Source organism: Podarcis pityusensis (assembly GCF_964106645.2).
Source record: "Podarcis pityusensis genome assembly, chromosome: 17".
NCBI classification, from domain to species: domain Eukaryota; kingdom Metazoa; phylum Chordata; class Lepidosauria; order Squamata; family Lacertidae; genus Podarcis; species Podarcis pityusensis.
This window is the reverse complement of record NC_138042.1, coordinates 16,633,587-16,650,464: the sequence shown is the minus strand read 5'-3', so window position 1 is coordinate 16,650,464 and position 16,878 is coordinate 16,633,587. Positions and strand designations below refer to the sequence as shown.

General features: G+C 43.1%; 1 protein-coding gene and 1 long non-coding RNA gene across 2 annotated transcripts in view; one reads left to right on the top strand and one right to left on the bottom strand.

The window, feature by feature from the left end:
• Positions 1-3,288: 3,288 nt before the first annotated feature.
• Positions 3,289-6,219, bottom strand: LOC308466618. The gene is made up of 2 exons (XR_013980916.1): positions 6,057-6,219; positions 3,289-4,986 (listed from the first exon to the last, which is right to left on the bottom strand). It is a non-coding gene; the product is annotated as an uncharacterized lncRNA (long non-coding RNA).
• A 108-nt stretch (positions 6,220-6,327) lies between these two features.
• The window catches only part of CCDC171 (coiled-coil domain containing 171), a 205,439-nt gene continuing 194,888 nt past the window's right edge, over positions 6,328-16,878 (top strand). Inside the window, exons 1-4 of the mRNA XM_080988549.1 lie at positions 6,328-6,517; positions 7,979-8,146; positions 13,299-13,428; positions 14,450-14,658. Of these exons, the coding sequence (XP_080844675.1) occupies positions 8,097-8,146; positions 13,299-13,428; positions 14,450-14,658 (389 nt within the window). The 5' untranslated portion in view covers positions 6,328-6,517; positions 7,979-8,096. The remainder of the gene's footprint in view (positions 6,518-7,978; positions 8,147-13,298; positions 13,429-14,449; positions 14,659-16,878) is intronic.

The following is a 16,878-nucleotide window of genomic DNA, read 5'->3' as shown; positions in this document are numbered from 1 at the left end:
CTACTTTGACAGCTGTCAAACTCTCCATCTCTCTCCGCCAGGTTCTCTGAATCGCCCCGGTTCCCGGGGGGGGGTTGCCTTTTCCCTCTCACCCTCGACTCTCCTCCAGCACAATTCTTGTAATGATTCCATCGTGGAATTTGGTATTTTTAGTCAGCAATAAACTTCAGAATTGATCTTGGTTTCTCAATCCTTGTTTTAGCATGTTTACAATCAGGGAGGGGACTGACTTCCTTTTTAGATCCCCCCCGCTCGTGCCGAATCCGAAAAAAAAAAATTCCTTTTTTTTTTTTCCTCCTTTTGTACCCGGTTACCCAATTACTCACGGGTTTTTGTTAAATGTCCGAATTTCAAATGGAAGAAGCCAGCGCTCTCCGACGAATGGCATGCAGCTGCACTCGGCAGGGGAAGCGATAGACTCAAAGTACCACGCCACTCCCAGGCACCCGATCCGTAGCCTTTAAAAAGGCTCCTTCACGAGTCGGGAGGGCGCTGACGGTACCAGCCGAGTCCCCATGTCCACGGGCCCCGTGCCCGTGGTTTTTAAGGGTCCCCGCGTCGCCGGCGCGGTAGGACCCAGCCCCTGCCGAGCCGACTCCCTCCGGAGCTCGGAGGGAGTCCGCCATTCGGCGATGGCGCCAACCCGGAAGTCGCTGTCTTGAATATTCTTTCTGGCAGGGAAGGGGAAGAAAGTGCCCTGGAACTGTTCCTTCTCCGGCGGATTGGAAGGAGAACAGCTATTCGCCATGATGGCTAAAACTGAACTTATCTGTACGGAAGAAGTATATCTTGGAATACCAGAGGCTGAGAGAAAAAATGAGGAACGGCATATGATTTTCACATTCTGCTTTGTTGGGCTGCTGTTTGATTGCTTTTGGAAACAGAATACTGGATTAGCTGGACTTTGGTGTCATCTATGAAGATAATTATTATAGATCAGTGGTTCCCCCAGAATTTTACCTTCTGGACCACTTGAAGATCAGTGAGGGGCTTGGTTGAACGCTGCTTTTTCTTTTGGCCTGTTGTGGCAATTGTAACACACAGTGCTAGATGCTGAGTAATTTTAAATTGCATTTAAATTGCTTCATTTATTTCTTATATATTAGGCTATTGTATTACAATTTCAGGAATTAAAAATCAATAGGAATATTTAATGCAATGAATGTGCCATCTCCACAAATCCAGACACACTACATACCACCTAAATGAAACAATTTGAGAACCCTGTATAAATCTTGTGTTCAAGTCGATCTGGAGTCAAATCCCTGCTCAAAGAGAAAGCTCATTCTCAGTTTTAGCTAGCTTCACGGACTTGTTGTGAAGCCAAAATGCTGTTCTGGGTTCATTGATAGAAGGGTGAAATAAAATGGAATGAGCAAATTATTCCCTCAAAAGTAATAGTATCAAGTGTCGCCACTGAGCATATGTGGGAACTGCTTCAAACTTCTGCATGAAATCTCATGAGTGAGTCTGCTGGGTTCAGCTGCCATTACGTGCTGGATTAAATTTTAAATGCTATTTTGAACGCCATTAGAAATTGCAAAGCCATAGGTTTGCATTGGCATGTTTAAAAAACCTACACGTAGCCATGTGCAGCTGAACATTGGCATGAGTTGGCACTTAATTTAATGGAGGCCCTGCACCCTCAGCGATACTGTGAGCTGTCCCCAAAACTCACAGGTCTTGCAGGATGGTGCAACAAGTAGCTAATTTCTTAACTAGTGTGATTTAAGTAGTTAAAAAGAGTGTTGGACTAGGGTTGGGAAGTCATGAGGTAACCCCAGGGCAGTCCCTATCTACCAGCATAATGCACCTCAGTGTGTTGTTCCAAATATAAAAGGAGGGGAGAAGGGAAGAACTTTGTATGGTGCTCCGAGCTCCTTGAAGAATGGGAGGGATAAACATATAATAAATGAATTAAATACATTTCTAAAAAGGGAGGTACTGCTATCAGGACTCAAACCTATGTAGAAGCATGTCTTTCCAAACCACATGCCCCCCCAAACAGTTTATAGATACTTAAGACATGAGGAAATTGCCTGCCTCCTTTCATTAACCAGTTGAAACCCTTTGCGCTCCTCTGACTTTTAAGGGGAAAAAAGACAACAATCAATAGTTCTGCTGAAGAACAATGCTTAGAAACAAAGTACTATATTCAGCTTTGAATAATAAAGCAAATTGTCTTTCTCCTGAGCGAATTCAAATGTAGATTAAAAAGAGAACAGATATAATAGTACTCACTTAACTGCTTTTCAGTTTTACTGATGCTCTTGCCTGGAGGCAAAACCTTGTTAATTTGAACAAATAGTTTTGGGAAAAGTCAGTAGATGTTGCTGTTGTTAAAAAAAAAAATACTACTGATGCAGCAAGGTTTGGAATGTATTGTATTCTAAAATATTGTGCCAACAAAAGCAGGGTTGTATAGCAGCTTTGATTAAACAAGATCCTCCTTGCATTTTTCTATTCTTATTTACATCTACCCTGAGTCCTGAATGCTTCCTCCATCTGCTTCTACTGCACTGTCACCAACATGGGAATAGTCCAGAGGAAAAGGACATTGAAAGCAAAATTGTACTGATCAGTGTCTGAGTGATCATGTTGTTTTCATAGAACAAGAAACAAAATTATGTACTTTGACATATTACTGATAAAAATGGAAGCTTTTGTGTCATACAGAACTCTTGTCAGGTTGAATGTAGAGAATAAAGAAACTTAAGAGTCTGTGGATTGTTATCAAATAATCTTATGCCATTTTAAATTTGCTAATTTTTAAGTTGCCAAAATTCTCTTTTTGCTTCAACTGTTTAACATGACTACTCCCTGGGAAATTGTTACATGAGAATAAAAAAATGATACCTATATTACTTATATCCATAGATAAAAGTGCAAATCATACTGACAGTCATACAGTTGCAATCAAAATTATTCAACCTCCATTGCAAATCAGGCTTATTATCAAAATTAACAGACTTTTAGCTGTTTGCAATGAGCAAATCAAACAAAAGCAACTGAAATAGCTCAATACAGCAGATGCTTCAAGTGGTTCCCCCTATTTCAGCTGAAATTGCAACTTATACTGGCTTCTCCAGTCTATTATTCAACCCCCTGAATAGAATACCTCACAACAGCACAAAAAAAGTGTTGTCTCAAGCACACCTGATGCAACTAATCAAATTTTTTGGGGGGGAGGTGAAGGGACCTTGGCCCTTAGGAGTTGGTTCCCATACATGGAAAATCTGACCCAAGGGAATGCAGCCATCAGGATGAAAAATGACCCCCCACTATGGATTGAATGAGTGAAACTTTATTTGCGTCAGCCATAGGCCATAGCAACAAAAGAACATTGCAATATACACAGAATAGAAATAAAAACCTGATTATATAAAACACAGTCAAATAGTGGATCTTATTCTGATTGCCCCAGCTAAAAACCCTTCAACCTTTGCTGTCACCTGCTCATCTTGATCTGCCAAGAGAAAGGACACTGTGGCAGTGGTTGGGTGACCCGGAATAGATCATAAAAGAGGGGTGATGATCTCATTCCTCAAGTCTTTATAAAGAGTGCAAGTCAAAAGTGCATGCGTCACCGATTCAGTGCTGCCATCTCCACAGGGACATAAACGTTTTTCGTGTGGAATCTGTTGCAATCGTCCCTCAAGTACAGCCGAGGGAATACATTCAATCTTGTGAGAGTAAAAGTGCGTCTATATTTTGGAATTGCTAGGTTATGCAGATAGGATGCCAGAGAATCAAAATGGGAAGGTGGATTTCTGGCATGCCTTTTTCTGATGTCATTATAAATAAGGAGTGAGCTGTACATAGCAAACAAGCAAAGGGCAAATGGCTGCTGAGCTGCACCCACCATTGAGGCCTGAGGTGATGATGATGATGCCTCTCCAGCTGGTGTTATTGGCTGTGGACGCCCTGTGATGTCACATAAGCACATGGCAGCTCAGTGGATATACAAAAGCGGCCCAAGGGGAAAGCCCAAGGCAAAGCTTGAAAAGGACACTGTGGACAACAGTTGTGTTATTCAGTACTTGGTGATCTCCTTCCGCATGGAGGCGAAGTGGCAAATGGAAGGAGGCCATCATCCGTCAATGAGATGCTGTGGAGCAATGAGAAGGCAAGTGTACCTGCTGAGCAGGACCGCGGCTTGAAAGCAGCAGATATCCATGGTTGGAAGCTGGCGATGGAGCTGGCAGAAGCTGTGATTAGCATGTGGAAGCCCGGGATGCTGCAGGGCTGAAGTTTGTGCACGTAAGCTGGTTGAAATTCACCTTCAGAAGGTCATTGACAAAAGCTGTGTGGATATTTGTGGGCTGATGCTGGGGTAAGTATGAATGGAGAGTGTGGACATAGGTCACCCACCAGACATGGTATGCCTGGGAATTGCATGTTCAGATAGCAGTGTAGGCTGCCCTCCAGGCTCTGGGCGAATGAACCACTAGATATTCATGGGTGGAAGCCAGCGGAGGTTGGCAGGCTGGCCAATGGAGGTGGTTGGATGATAACTGTTGAACAAGGGTCATTCCCCTCACCATATCTGTGTTTGTCTTTCATGGATGTCACAAGCCAACGAGGCTTTCCCTGAAAGCAGCAATGAAGGGGACAGCAGAGCTTAAGCAAGCCATCTTTTACTTCTAAATCAAGGTATTTCTAAATACACCTAAGTAACGTTCATGACATTCCCCTTTCCAATACCAGGATGGGAGGCTGTGCAGATGCATCCCTAAGCAGTTGCCATGGGCTACAAACTTCCTGTGATGTCACAAATGGACAGGGTGGCTGAGGGCAAGAGGTAGTTACTAGTGGGAGGTGGCTGGAAGAAGTGAGAAACCCCAGTAGATGGTTCAGGGGAAATTGGGGTAGGTAGGCAGGGCCAGCTGGATATGCAGAAGTTGAATATGGGCTGACTCCCTTCTGTCTACTTGTGTTGCCAACGTTTGTTCTCTCAGGGCTCCTGTACCTGTCTCGCCTAGATCGCTGTAAAACAAGGAAAAACACAGGATTTTGGCCCCAGTAAACAGAAGAAAGTCTTACATTTGACACATGTCACTATTCTAAGGGGCAGGATTTGGCTTCTTTTGGAAGGTCACCTGTAAGCTTATTGTAATTCTCTAATATTTGCTCTTCCTTAAAAATATACACACCTTGACTGTTCATTGCAATTCTGTCTCCTTTTTCACACAGAAGCTTGCCTTCTCCCTCAACTAAGGAGGGTATTATTATCATAATACTTTATATCCTGCTGTTCCGGCAAAATATAATAATCTAAAAGCACAATACTCAACACATGACGCTGACACAAAAACCTTGCACATACACTTTGTAAAAGAACGAAAGTTTACTACCTGAAAGGGAGGTTAAACCAAGAGCCTGTGAGATTCATGACTGAATGGACATTAAACTCACTACTCGCTAGTCCAAGGCTCTTAACAATATATAGATTCTCATTCCTTTACACTCAGTGCTGAACACTGTGATGCAACTTGCAAATTGTAGTCACAATGATTTGCTAAACAATACGTTTTCTATTTTATCTGTGGAGGTATGTTACCAACCAAATGAAAGACTGATTTGGATGGATAGTACCTTCAATACAAATAGAACCTGAATGTCCCTAGGTAAAAATCTAGTGCTGTTGCCAGTAATTATTCTCAAACGTTTTTTAAACCCCCATGGTCCCAATTCGCCAACCTCAGACATGCATTAACGGTAATGTTGTTGGAACAACCTCATAGAATGCTTAATTCCAACACAAAATATAACAATTGCCAAGTCATCTGAGAGAATCAAAGCAACATAAAACAATGCAAGCATTTAGGAAATTACACATCTAAAAGCTCAGCGAAATTCCAAAGCGAGAAAGGAAACTCTCAGATCTTTGCTTAAATCTTCTAAAAACAATTTCATAGCTGCTTTCTCAAACGCAGCTCCAATAACCAGTACGGAATGCCATTTATTCGCGCAAAATGCTCTGCACAACTGCCAGCAAACTAATATATTCTATATAATTATTATTTTAAAATGTATGCAGAAATAGCCGTGTGCACCTTGGCAAGAGCCCCAGCCCTTTAACGGTTCCTGCATTTCTGCAGAGCGCCAAAAACGGCGGGAAATAAAATGGGGGAAAACCTTGCCTAGCGTCCCCCCCCTCCGCGCATGCTCCTTTGCAACATCCGAAGCCGACAGTAACTGGGAAGAGCCGCCCGGTCTCTTGCCCCTTTGGAACGCGTCGCGTCACAATCGGCAGCTCCTCCAATGGGAAGCCGCGTTCCGAGGCCGGAAGGCGGGGCGAAGCTTCCGAAAGGGGGTGGGCGGCGCGGCTGGGAACTGTTTACCGGAAGTAGCCGTTGCGGGAGGAGGAGGAAAAAACCCACCTCCCAGGAGGCGCTGGGCGTGGCTTAGCTTTCCCGTTCCTCCCCTGGGTCCTAGAGTCCCCGGGTTCCCTTTCTTCTTCAAGCCTAAATAGACTTTTCTGGTCTGGGCTGCTCGTAACTGGCGGCTACACGGGGTACGTATGAAGGGGGTCGTGGGAATCGCGGCGGGGGCAGTGAGCTGCTGTGTTGGAGGAGCTTGGCAGGGGAAATAGACGGAAGGAGAGGGAGTTGATCTCAAACAGTTTGGTTTTGCAAGGGAGGAAGGAGGGGTGTGTGTTTATTATTAACAATATTAATATTAATAGTATTATTAGTGTACCGCCCTGTTACCCGCAGGTCTCAGGGCGGTTCCCGACATTCAAAATAAATCACAATACGGAATTACGAAATGCATGATAAAAACCCAGGAAGCCCCACCTTGCTGGTGATTTGGCTAAAGCAGGGTTTCCCAAACTTGGGTCTCTGCTGTTGTTGGTTTGTGTTTTTAGGACTACAATTCCCATAATCCTTGGCCACTGGTCCTGCCAGCTGGGGATGATGGGAGTTGTAGTCCCCCCAAAAAACTGCCAGAGACCCAAGTTTGGAAAACCTTAGGGCTAAAAGGTAAGAGCGAAGTTGTTCTCCTGCCCCAAGGAGCAATGATTGTACAAGGCAGCAGGGCGAGAGAAATTGAGTAGCTGTTAGGACTGCTGGCTTGTCCTGGCATAAGTTCTGCGGCAGGTGGAGGTTCACCAGGTGCAGGTTTTCCTAGCATTGAGATGTGGCGATGGGGAAAGAGGCACTCGCTGAACATCTCTCTGCCTTGCAGCTGCTATAAGCCAAAAAAGGGATTTTGTGTTACAATGCTAGTTAATAAGTGTGAGCCAAGCTTATCTCATAGGTGTACTGTCGCCTGTCTCACAAGCATTTGGGAAACTTATTTCAAAAGGTACATTTCCCTGCTGCCTAGGAAACATAACCCTTCCGTTATTACAAATATGTGGTTCATGCAACACCTTAATGTGAACTAACAAGGATTTCAGATGGTCCTTCGTGCAGTTTTGTCTTGCACTGATTTAGCTTCTCTTAGCAGGAGATTAGATTGCTGTGATTGTAAATAGTGATTTGTTTATTTTTAAACCCCACACATACTTGCCTGCTTGACAGAAACTTGTAACCCCTATGTCTCTGAAGTGAGCACGGCTGATTTCAAAGGAACAAAGCAAGCAAAAGGAGGAGATATTTCCTTGATCTTCTGTAGTTGTGCAGAAGTTGCATTTTTTCTTATCCCTGCATGGTAAGCCGCATCTACCCAAATCCACTTGTTTACAAGTGCTGCATTTAGATGCAACCTGTGCCCAAGGCTGTGAAAAGGATCTAGGTGCCCTAGTTGTATCTAAGCTAGGAGTGCAATGTGATTACTAAAAAAGCTCATGTTATCTTAAACTGTATTAAAAGCATCTCAGATCATGAGAAGGATTCATTCTGCTCTGTTCTGTGTTGGTTGAGCCATATCTGGAGTAGTGCTCCTAGTTTTGGGTGCCACATTTCAAGGAGAACACTCATTGAGAAGCACATGCCATTAAAATATCCCTTTAAATGTCTTTATCATTTAGGGTTTCTTCAAGATGTGTGGGAGCAAAGCATTGCCCAAAGTTTTTCTGTTGCAACAAAGAATATAAATGATGACGTTTACATTAATTGTCCACAATATGTAGAATAAGTGGCTGGAAAATGGAAGCCATGAATCCTCAGATTGATTCTCTGGTTCCTGAAAAGAAATGGTGAGTTTCATTCCTTTAATTAAAACACAATCCAATGATGCAAGTTCCCGTTGTGTGAGTGGATGGCAATTTCTACTACAGTGGTGCCCCACAAGACGAATGCCTCGCAAGACGGAAAACCCGCTAGACGAAAGGGTTTTCCGTTTTTCAATGCACTTCGCAGGACGAATTTCCCTATGGGCTTGCTTCGCAAGACGAAAATGTCTTGCGAGTCTCGAGATTTTTTTTCGCTCCCCCCCCCTTTTTCTAAGCCGCTAAGCCTTTAATAGCCTTTTAGCAGCTAAGCCGCTAAGGCGCTAAGCCGCTAAGCCTTTAATAGCCGCTAAACCGCTAATAGCGCTAATCCGCTAAGCCGCTAATAGGGTTGCTTCGCAAGACGAAAAAACCGCTAGACAAAGATACTTGCGGAACGGATTAATTTCGTCTTGCGAGGCACCACTGTACCTGACAGTTCAGAAAACAAACCCCTGTGTAGTTTTTTGTAACAACTTTGACCAGAGTAACTGTTTCTTCAGCATAGCTTTCTGTTGTTTAGCTTTCAAACGTTTTCACAATAACCTTCCAATCAAACACATTGTTCTATAAGTTGACAGACCTTTTCTACTGTGTTACAAAAAGTTTCTCTGTTAGTTATTTTGTCATTTTTCCTCCGCTGTTTATATCATGAATCCTGCCCATGATTGCATTTGCCCATTGTATATTCTTTTAATAGTCCACAAAAGGCCTCTGTTCTTCTATGAAAAGTTCATCATTCTGATCTCTTAGTTTCGCTGTCAGCTTTGCCATTTCTGCCTAGTCCATTACTTTCAAAAGCCACTCTTCCTTCGTTGAAACTTTCCCTTCTTTCCATTTCTGTGCATATAATATTCTAGCTGCTGTTGTCACATACAGAAATAGTTTAGTCATTTTCTTTGGAACCTTTGTCCCTATTATGCCTATAAGAAAAGCTTCTGGTCTTCGGGGAATAGCCCATTTAAACATTTTCTTCGTTTCATTATCTATCATTTCCCAAAAGCCTTTAGCTTTTTGTACGTGTCCACTACGTATGGAAGAATGATCCATCTACCTGCTTACTTTTCCAGCATTTACTTGACACATTCCTTATTTGGTGTTAAATGCCACCAGGACATCATTTTAGGATAGTTTTCTCTTTAACATATAACACACAGTAAATTTCACATCCTTTTTGCATAACTCCTCCCAAGAAACATCAACCTGGAATTCTCAAACAGAAACAGTTGTTGTTAACAACTACTGCTCCTGTGTTTCCAGAGGTGATGGGGTTGTGTATAGTGTCTAAGCTGCTTTTTATGTTTTCTGTGATGTGTTTCCCTAGCCTTTCTACCTTGGCTGAGCCTACATGGGTCAGAGCCGCTATTCTGCTGATAGAGGCAGCGGTGGCATAGTTCCAGTTATAAGAACCCAAGAAGGACCTGTTGGATCAGGCCAATGGCCCATCCAGTTCAGCATCCTGTTCTCCCAGTGGCCAACTAGATGACCGTGGGCAGCCTGCAAGTTGGACAGGAGTGCAACAGCACTTTTCCCACCTGCTATTCCCAGCAATTGGTATTCAGAGGCATGATGAGACGTGGGTGGCGCTGTGGTCTAAACCACTGAGCCTCTTGGGCTTGCCAGTGGGAAGGTTGGTGGTTCAAATCCCCATGACAGAGTGAGCTCCCGTTGCTCTGTCCCAGCTCCTGCCAACCTAGCAGTTCGAAAGCACACCAGCGCAAGTAGATAAATAGGTACCACCGCGACGGGAAGGTAAACAGTGTTTCCATGTGCTCTGGCACTCGTCACGGTGTCCCGTTGCGCTGGAAGCAGTTTAGTCCTGCTGGCTACATGGCCGAGAAAAGCTTTCTGTGGACAAACACTGGCTCCCTCGGCCTGAAGCGAGATGAGTGCCACAACCCCACAATCGCCTTTGACTGGACTTAACCATCCAGGGTTCTTTTACCTTTTTTATCTATTCAGAGGCCTACTGGCATTCTGTGAATGTATTGTTGTTAATTATCTATCATTGCTCTGCCCTATACATTGCATAATTTCTTTCTAAATACTGATTTAACTGTGTTTCTGTTTTTCGGCTCCCCTTGCTTTGAGTGTTGCTCCCATAGAAAACACCAGTAAGATCAGGGTGCAGTTATATTATTTTTCTAAACCCCCTGTTTTTACTCGAAATGCTAAATGCATGTCTGTGAGGTAAGAGTCAGACCTGGCTTCTAACAAGTTGTGTTTTCCATGCCCGAAATAGAACATTAAATTAATTGCGTGCATTTGTATTGCAGTAACACTAATATTGCCATAATTAAACCGCCAGCTGTGTTCATCTGGTGCAAACCTGTTTCCTCTTGACACAGTTCAAACCAATCAGCTTCCCTTTCTGCTTCTCGTTAATTGGAAAGATGGCTTGAATCATATATTGCCAGCTGTGGCTGCTCACACACCATTCCCACTAAGGTTTGATACAAAGCAAGCCATTTTGAAGGACCCAGCAACCTGGTTGCTTGCCACAGTAGAGTCACCCTATTACTATTGCTTTTAATGTATGACCCTCCCCTGCAGTGCTAGAAACTCAGATATATACAGTGGTGCCTCGCAAGACGAAATTAATCCATTCCGCGAGTCTCTTCGTCTTGAGGTTTTTTCGTCTTGCGAAGCACAGCTATTAGCGGCTTATCAGGCTATTAGCGGCTTAGCGGCTATTAACGGCTTAGTGGCTATTAACGGCTTAGCGGCTTTAAGAAAAAGGAAACAAACTCGCAAGAACTCGCAAGACGTTTCGTCTTGCAAAGCAAGCCCATAGGGAAATTCGTCTTGCGGAACGACTCAAAAAATGCAAAACCCTTTTGTCTAGCGAGTTTTTCGTCTTGCGAGGCATTCATCTTGCGGGGCACCACTGTAAGCTAGGCAGCAAATGGCTCCTTAAACCAGGGTTGCAGCCACCAAAACAGAATGCCTAGTTTCCATTTTGGGGCCAGATGGCTCAAAGGTCATATTTTTAATACGACTTTTGGGTTCCTGAAATTCATTCTGATTGTGCAGATGAAATATAACCAGGGCCGGATTTAGGTTTGATGAGGCCCTAAGCTACTGAAGGTAAGGGGGCCTTTTATATGTGATATTTTAGAGAGCAGGCTAGCAGGCCGTTACTTACATCCTAGGAGCCTACACAACACAAAACACTGTTGCTGTATGAAGGTTTTATTTTATTTGTTTTTTATCTTATATTTTGGAAATGTACATCAAGGGTTTTTTTCCCTTTATTTTTTTTGGGCCCCCCCAAGAGAGTGGGGCCCTAAGCTATAGCTTGTTTAGCCTATATGTAAATCTGGGACTGAATATAACAGATTTTTACAAGGTAAAGGACCCCTGGATGGTTAAGTCCAGTCAAAGGCGACTATGGAGTTGTGGCACACATCTCGCTTTCAGGCCGAGGGAGCCGGCGTTTGTCCACAGGCAGCTTTCTGGGTCATGTGGCCAACAAGACAAACAGCTTCTGGCACAATGGGATACTGTGACGGAAACCAGAGCGCATGGAAACCCCATTTACCTTCCCACCAGAGTGGTACCTATTTATCTACTTGCGCTGGTGTGCTTTCGAACTGCTAGGTTGGCAGGAGCTGGGACAGAGCAATGGGAGCTCACACCGTTCGAATTCGAACCGTTGACCTTCTGATCAGCAAGCCCAAGAGGCTCAGTGGTTTTAACAACAGCGCCACCCACTTCCCTTATTTCTACAGGATGTGTTGCTAGTGTGTGACAACACTCAAGGTCCTAGGATCCCCAGGCACACACCTCCAGGTGGTGGCGGCATCAGCCGCCATCTTGGTGCCCAGGCATCTTCACTTGGTCGCAAGTGAAATGCTCCTGGCACCTGGCGAATTTTGAACACAATGTGGGCATAACTTCAAAGATCCCCTACAGTGGCATTTCTGTATGGATTTTCTGTTGTCTGGAAGCTCCAGCTATGAGCTCCCTCTCAATTCCTCTGCAATTGCTAAAGGGTAGCCATGCTAAGCTCAGTTCATTGCTAAAGCCTCCCAGTGACCACAGATTAATCAGCTCTATCAAATGTTAACCGTGATCTGGTTAAACAAAAATGTCTCAGTGCTGTTCATAAGGAAAAGAAGAACTGGGTTTCCATGTTTCTTTGAAATGTCGTTGAATTGCTGTCTCATCACCAAATACTTCAGAAATGCACCAGTCAGTGTTGATACAGCTAAAAGTGATTGTCTGCGTTCACCTTTCTCTAGCTAAACAGAGAGGAACTGTGGGTGGGATTCAGCTGATGAGACCCACCCTGGAAGACCCCCTCCACAAGGAATCAGTTTGATTTTATATGTTGTGGTCTTGTTTGTGAACCACCCTGAGACCTCCGTGTATAGGGCGGTGTATAAATTGAATAAATAATAATAATAATAATTCTGCTGGCACGGTGGTTCTTCATACTTCTCTTTGCCCTGGCTCTCCCTGCCCCCCTCAGTTGGCATTTTTTGGGGGGAGGGCTCCAGTAGAACCCTATAACAGCCAGGAGGAGGGGGGGACTGTTCCATATAATCATTAATTTGATTTGAATCAATTTTAAAATGAAATTATTTTAGAATGCTGTGTTACTTTTATTGTTGTTAGCTGCTCTGAGCCCGGCTTCGGCTGGGGAGGGTGGGATATAAATAATTTTTTAAAATTATTATTATTATTATTATTACAAGCCAAAATGCTTGCCGTAAGAGAACAAATTGTCAGCATTCACATATAAAGTATTTTTACCAAATATAGACTGTTACTTTAACAGAAAATCTGGACTTTGAAGCAGAAATGTAGAAGCAGAGACATTTTCAGTGTTCCCACCCAACTGAGAAAGACTTTGTGTTTTTCTGGCCATGATGTGAAAACTTTTGCTTTCATACTAGGAGACAAAATGTGACAGCAACAGATAGCAGTGCAGATATCCTGGATGGTTTTTAAAGCTTGAAATAAACATGATAGAATGTTATTTGTGATTGGGTTTTGGTGCAGTTTCAGGAATAGCCAGGTCTCTGGCATATTTCAATGAGCCAGATGTGTTTAGAGTTGCAGCCTTGATCATTTAAAGTTCAAAGCAGATCCGAGTGCAAGATCGCTGTCAATTAAAATCTCTGCATTTCGGAAGCAGGCAGGCTGGAAAGACATTTCCACGCAATTGTAGCGAGCCAGAGATGGAAACGAAGGAGGACCTGAGAAGAAAACTCCATCAAGCCAAGAAAGAGAAACTGGATATAACTGCTAAACATAATGCAGAAGTAAGTACTTCTTGATCATGCAAAATCTTTGTGTATACAATGGCCTCATCTTGTCTTGTGGCCTGGCATATGTTGGTGTGGTCCTAGGCTCTACCTGTCTTACATCAACATTTAGAAGTGCTTCTTAAGATACGGGAATTCAAATGCTGCTTTGTTTTATGACGAAATGAATGAAATTATTGACTTTATAACATGAAAGTCCAGTTCTAGTGGAGAAGTAGCTCAGTAATTTGCATTTTGTACAGTATGACACCTGGTGTTCATTGGAGAGTGATCAGTCCCTCAGGAGGGACTGTGAAAGGAGGGAGTTTATATTGTCACTCAAAATTTTCCTTGCCTTTGTCCTTTCCCACTAACTCAGCTTCTTTCTTAGCAAGGAAAAGTCACATGTATCTACTTCTCATTTCTTAGGTGCATTCTGCATAGGGAGAAAACATTATTTTAATTTGATTTTGATTGATCAAATACCACCACAGCTTCCCTGTGTGTATTCTGTCCCAGCTGAGGGACAATGTTCTGCCCTTGCAATAAAAGCCAAACTAGTCTAAAAAATTAAGAAGGACCGAAATAAAAAGCAAAAAAGGCAAGGGAGAAAAAAGGAAAAGAAAATATATATAAAAGCCCACCATCACAATTATATCTCATCCTTTCTCCATATACAGAAAAGTAGACCCTCCCAGCTCTGGGAGATCCTTTCTTCCTTGTCTCCCACCTCACTGTGTATGTCCTCATCAAGATAGAGGACTTTGAAAAGTCAAAAATCTAAAAAAAATAAAAAATCTCATCATTAAGACCAGAATTATCCATTTCCGGTCCAGTTCAGTGAATTCTTTTCAAGGAGATTCCATCTGATCTTAATATTAAAGTTCTTCCTTCTACGTTTTCCACTTGTTTCTCACATCGGTCATCAGCTGCCTAGAAGCCATTTTAAAATAGTCTCCAAATATGCCTTGAGCCATTTGCTTCTTGAAATATTGCACCCGTTATCAGTGGTAGTTACCTGGGGCCATTCCTTTTGCAGCTATCCAACTACGAAAGCCAGATTGCCAAGTTGCGAGCCGAGGTAGAGAAAGGTGAGGCTGTTCGGCAAAGCCTGGAGTATGAGCTGGCTTTTGCAAGGAAAGAAGTTGGTATAGAACGGTATTCCTCAGAAGGCAAATTGTGTGAAGCCGACATGCAAATAGAACAGCTTCAAGGTAAGATTTGCGTCATCCTACTAAAAAATGAATGGTCCTAAAACACAGCCTTTGTAGTCTAAACTGATACGCTGCCTTGATTCCACTGACTGCACCTTTCTTTACCTTCTGCAAACCCCACTACCCAAAGTAAATAAAATGATGAACATTCTCAATTTCTTTCTTTCACTGCTCACCATTTTTCTGTTCCTATGCGATCAGTTTAGATTCTTTGCTATCCTAGTCTTTAAAAAATAAGTTGTAGCGCCCTTTCCCTAAAACGTAAGTGTTAATGAAATTCATCTACCCTTCATCTTTAATTATGGGATCAAAATTCTGTTCACATTCATAGTTCAGGAGCTGCAAAAATGCCACCAATAAACACTTTATATTCAAATCTGACATGTCATCTGCTTTGCTTTGTATACATATACCAAATCACATCCATCACTGTATTCTAAAAAGCGTGTCTTTTAGAATGGATTTTCTTTTTAAAATGACTTTCCTTTTGAGTCACCTTGTCATATTTTGAACGAAAACTTTCTTTGGGGAAATATACAAGTGAAAGGCTTTTGGCTTTCTGCACCTTTCTTTTCCACTGGCTATTGAATAAACCTAAATTATCATTCAGTTTCTGAATTAGAAGCCATTGGTACTTGTCAGGGAACTGACATCGGAGCCAGAGGCGGAGGCTAGGCTCTTGAGCGATGCTGGAGAGGGGCCCAGCAGGGGGAGAGGCGGTTCACCAGCTGGGGAAAGAAATCAGCGTGACACCAGGGATAAAGGGGGGCAGATGGGGGAATCGGCGAGGGGGCTCCAGGACTCCTCGCCGGAGATCAGCGAGGAGAGCACGGGTCCTCCGCTACCCACGTCCTCCCTGCGCAGAAGACTTCCGCGCAGGGAGAGTAGGAGGAGACTTGGAGTCAAACAACTTTTATGCTGGAAAAGGTTTAAGAAACGCCCACTGACGGATTCTGCTAGCGACTGAACAGCCACGAAGTGCAGGGGCTGTCCAGACAGAAAAGGTTTAACAAGGCAACCTAGCCAGGAGTGGCACCAACTTAGGCACGAGCAACCCCTACATTTATTACAGTACTGAATCCAGACTATCTGGCTTCTTCGTTTTCTCCTGGGTAGTAGTTTGTTTAATGCTTTTTCTCTCCGGTTGCTTAGAGATTTCTCCCTTTCTTTCTTTCTTTCTTTCTTTGATTGCTTTGGGTTGGTGCTATAATTTCTGCCCTGTGAGAACAGAACAGCTCGACAACAGAGAAGGTTGTTAAATTTATCGAGAGAGCAATGAGACTGAGAGCTACCATCAGAATGACATCAGTGGCGTCATTTGGATTTCTCGCTTAGGATTTTATCATTATTAGCATTATGTTTTATTATTAGTATTTTATTATCTCTGCCAAGTTTTAAGTACTGAGATTATTAATTTATCCGCATCTGGTTATTATTATCTTTCTCCCTGTCCTGACCATTTATATTTATATTCTTTCAATTTGGCTGGTCTATTTACTTAACCGACCTGGAACAATCTACCAGAGAAAAGGCCTCCGCCCATGGGACAGAGGGTCATTGATGAATGATAATCCAGCTTTTACCTAGGGTTTTAATAGGCCATAAGATTATACGGTAACTACATTTGTAATGTATTTTTGTCGGTGTTTGTCCTTCGATGCTATGGCCTGTTGGCTACGCAAATAAAGTCCTTTACAATCTGCTCTGTGATATGTTCAGACATGCTGTCTGAAAGGTTCGCATGTGGACTTCTTTTTTCTTTGTTTTTCTCAGAAAGGTGTTTGGGTTGTGACATTTGATTTAGTGTTTTCCCTCTCGATTTACACCTTGTTTCCCTCCCCGCAAAAGCTCCCTTTCTTTGCCTATTTTTAAATGACTGGAACTGTCGTTCTAGTCTTTGTGGTCCGAAATTGTGTTCATCCACACACATGCAATTGCAGTACCCCGTGGCAACAGTAGAATCTCTGTGCCTGAAAGGAATCATAATTACAGGTTTCAGCGGATCACAGTCGCTTGAAAATTTACTACCTTGGACAAAACGTCACCTTTTTTATTGCCAGCTCCTGCTTTGTCTTCAGATTAAAGGATTTGTTTATTTCCCATCTGGGCTTCAAAGTCTGAGACACCAAGAATCTGTCTGAGTTTCAACTGATGTAGCTTTCTCTAGCCTGGGATCGTCTAGATCAGCAGTTTCTCAACCTGTGGGTCCCCCAGATGTTGTTGGACTACAACTCCCATCATCCCTGAGCTCTGG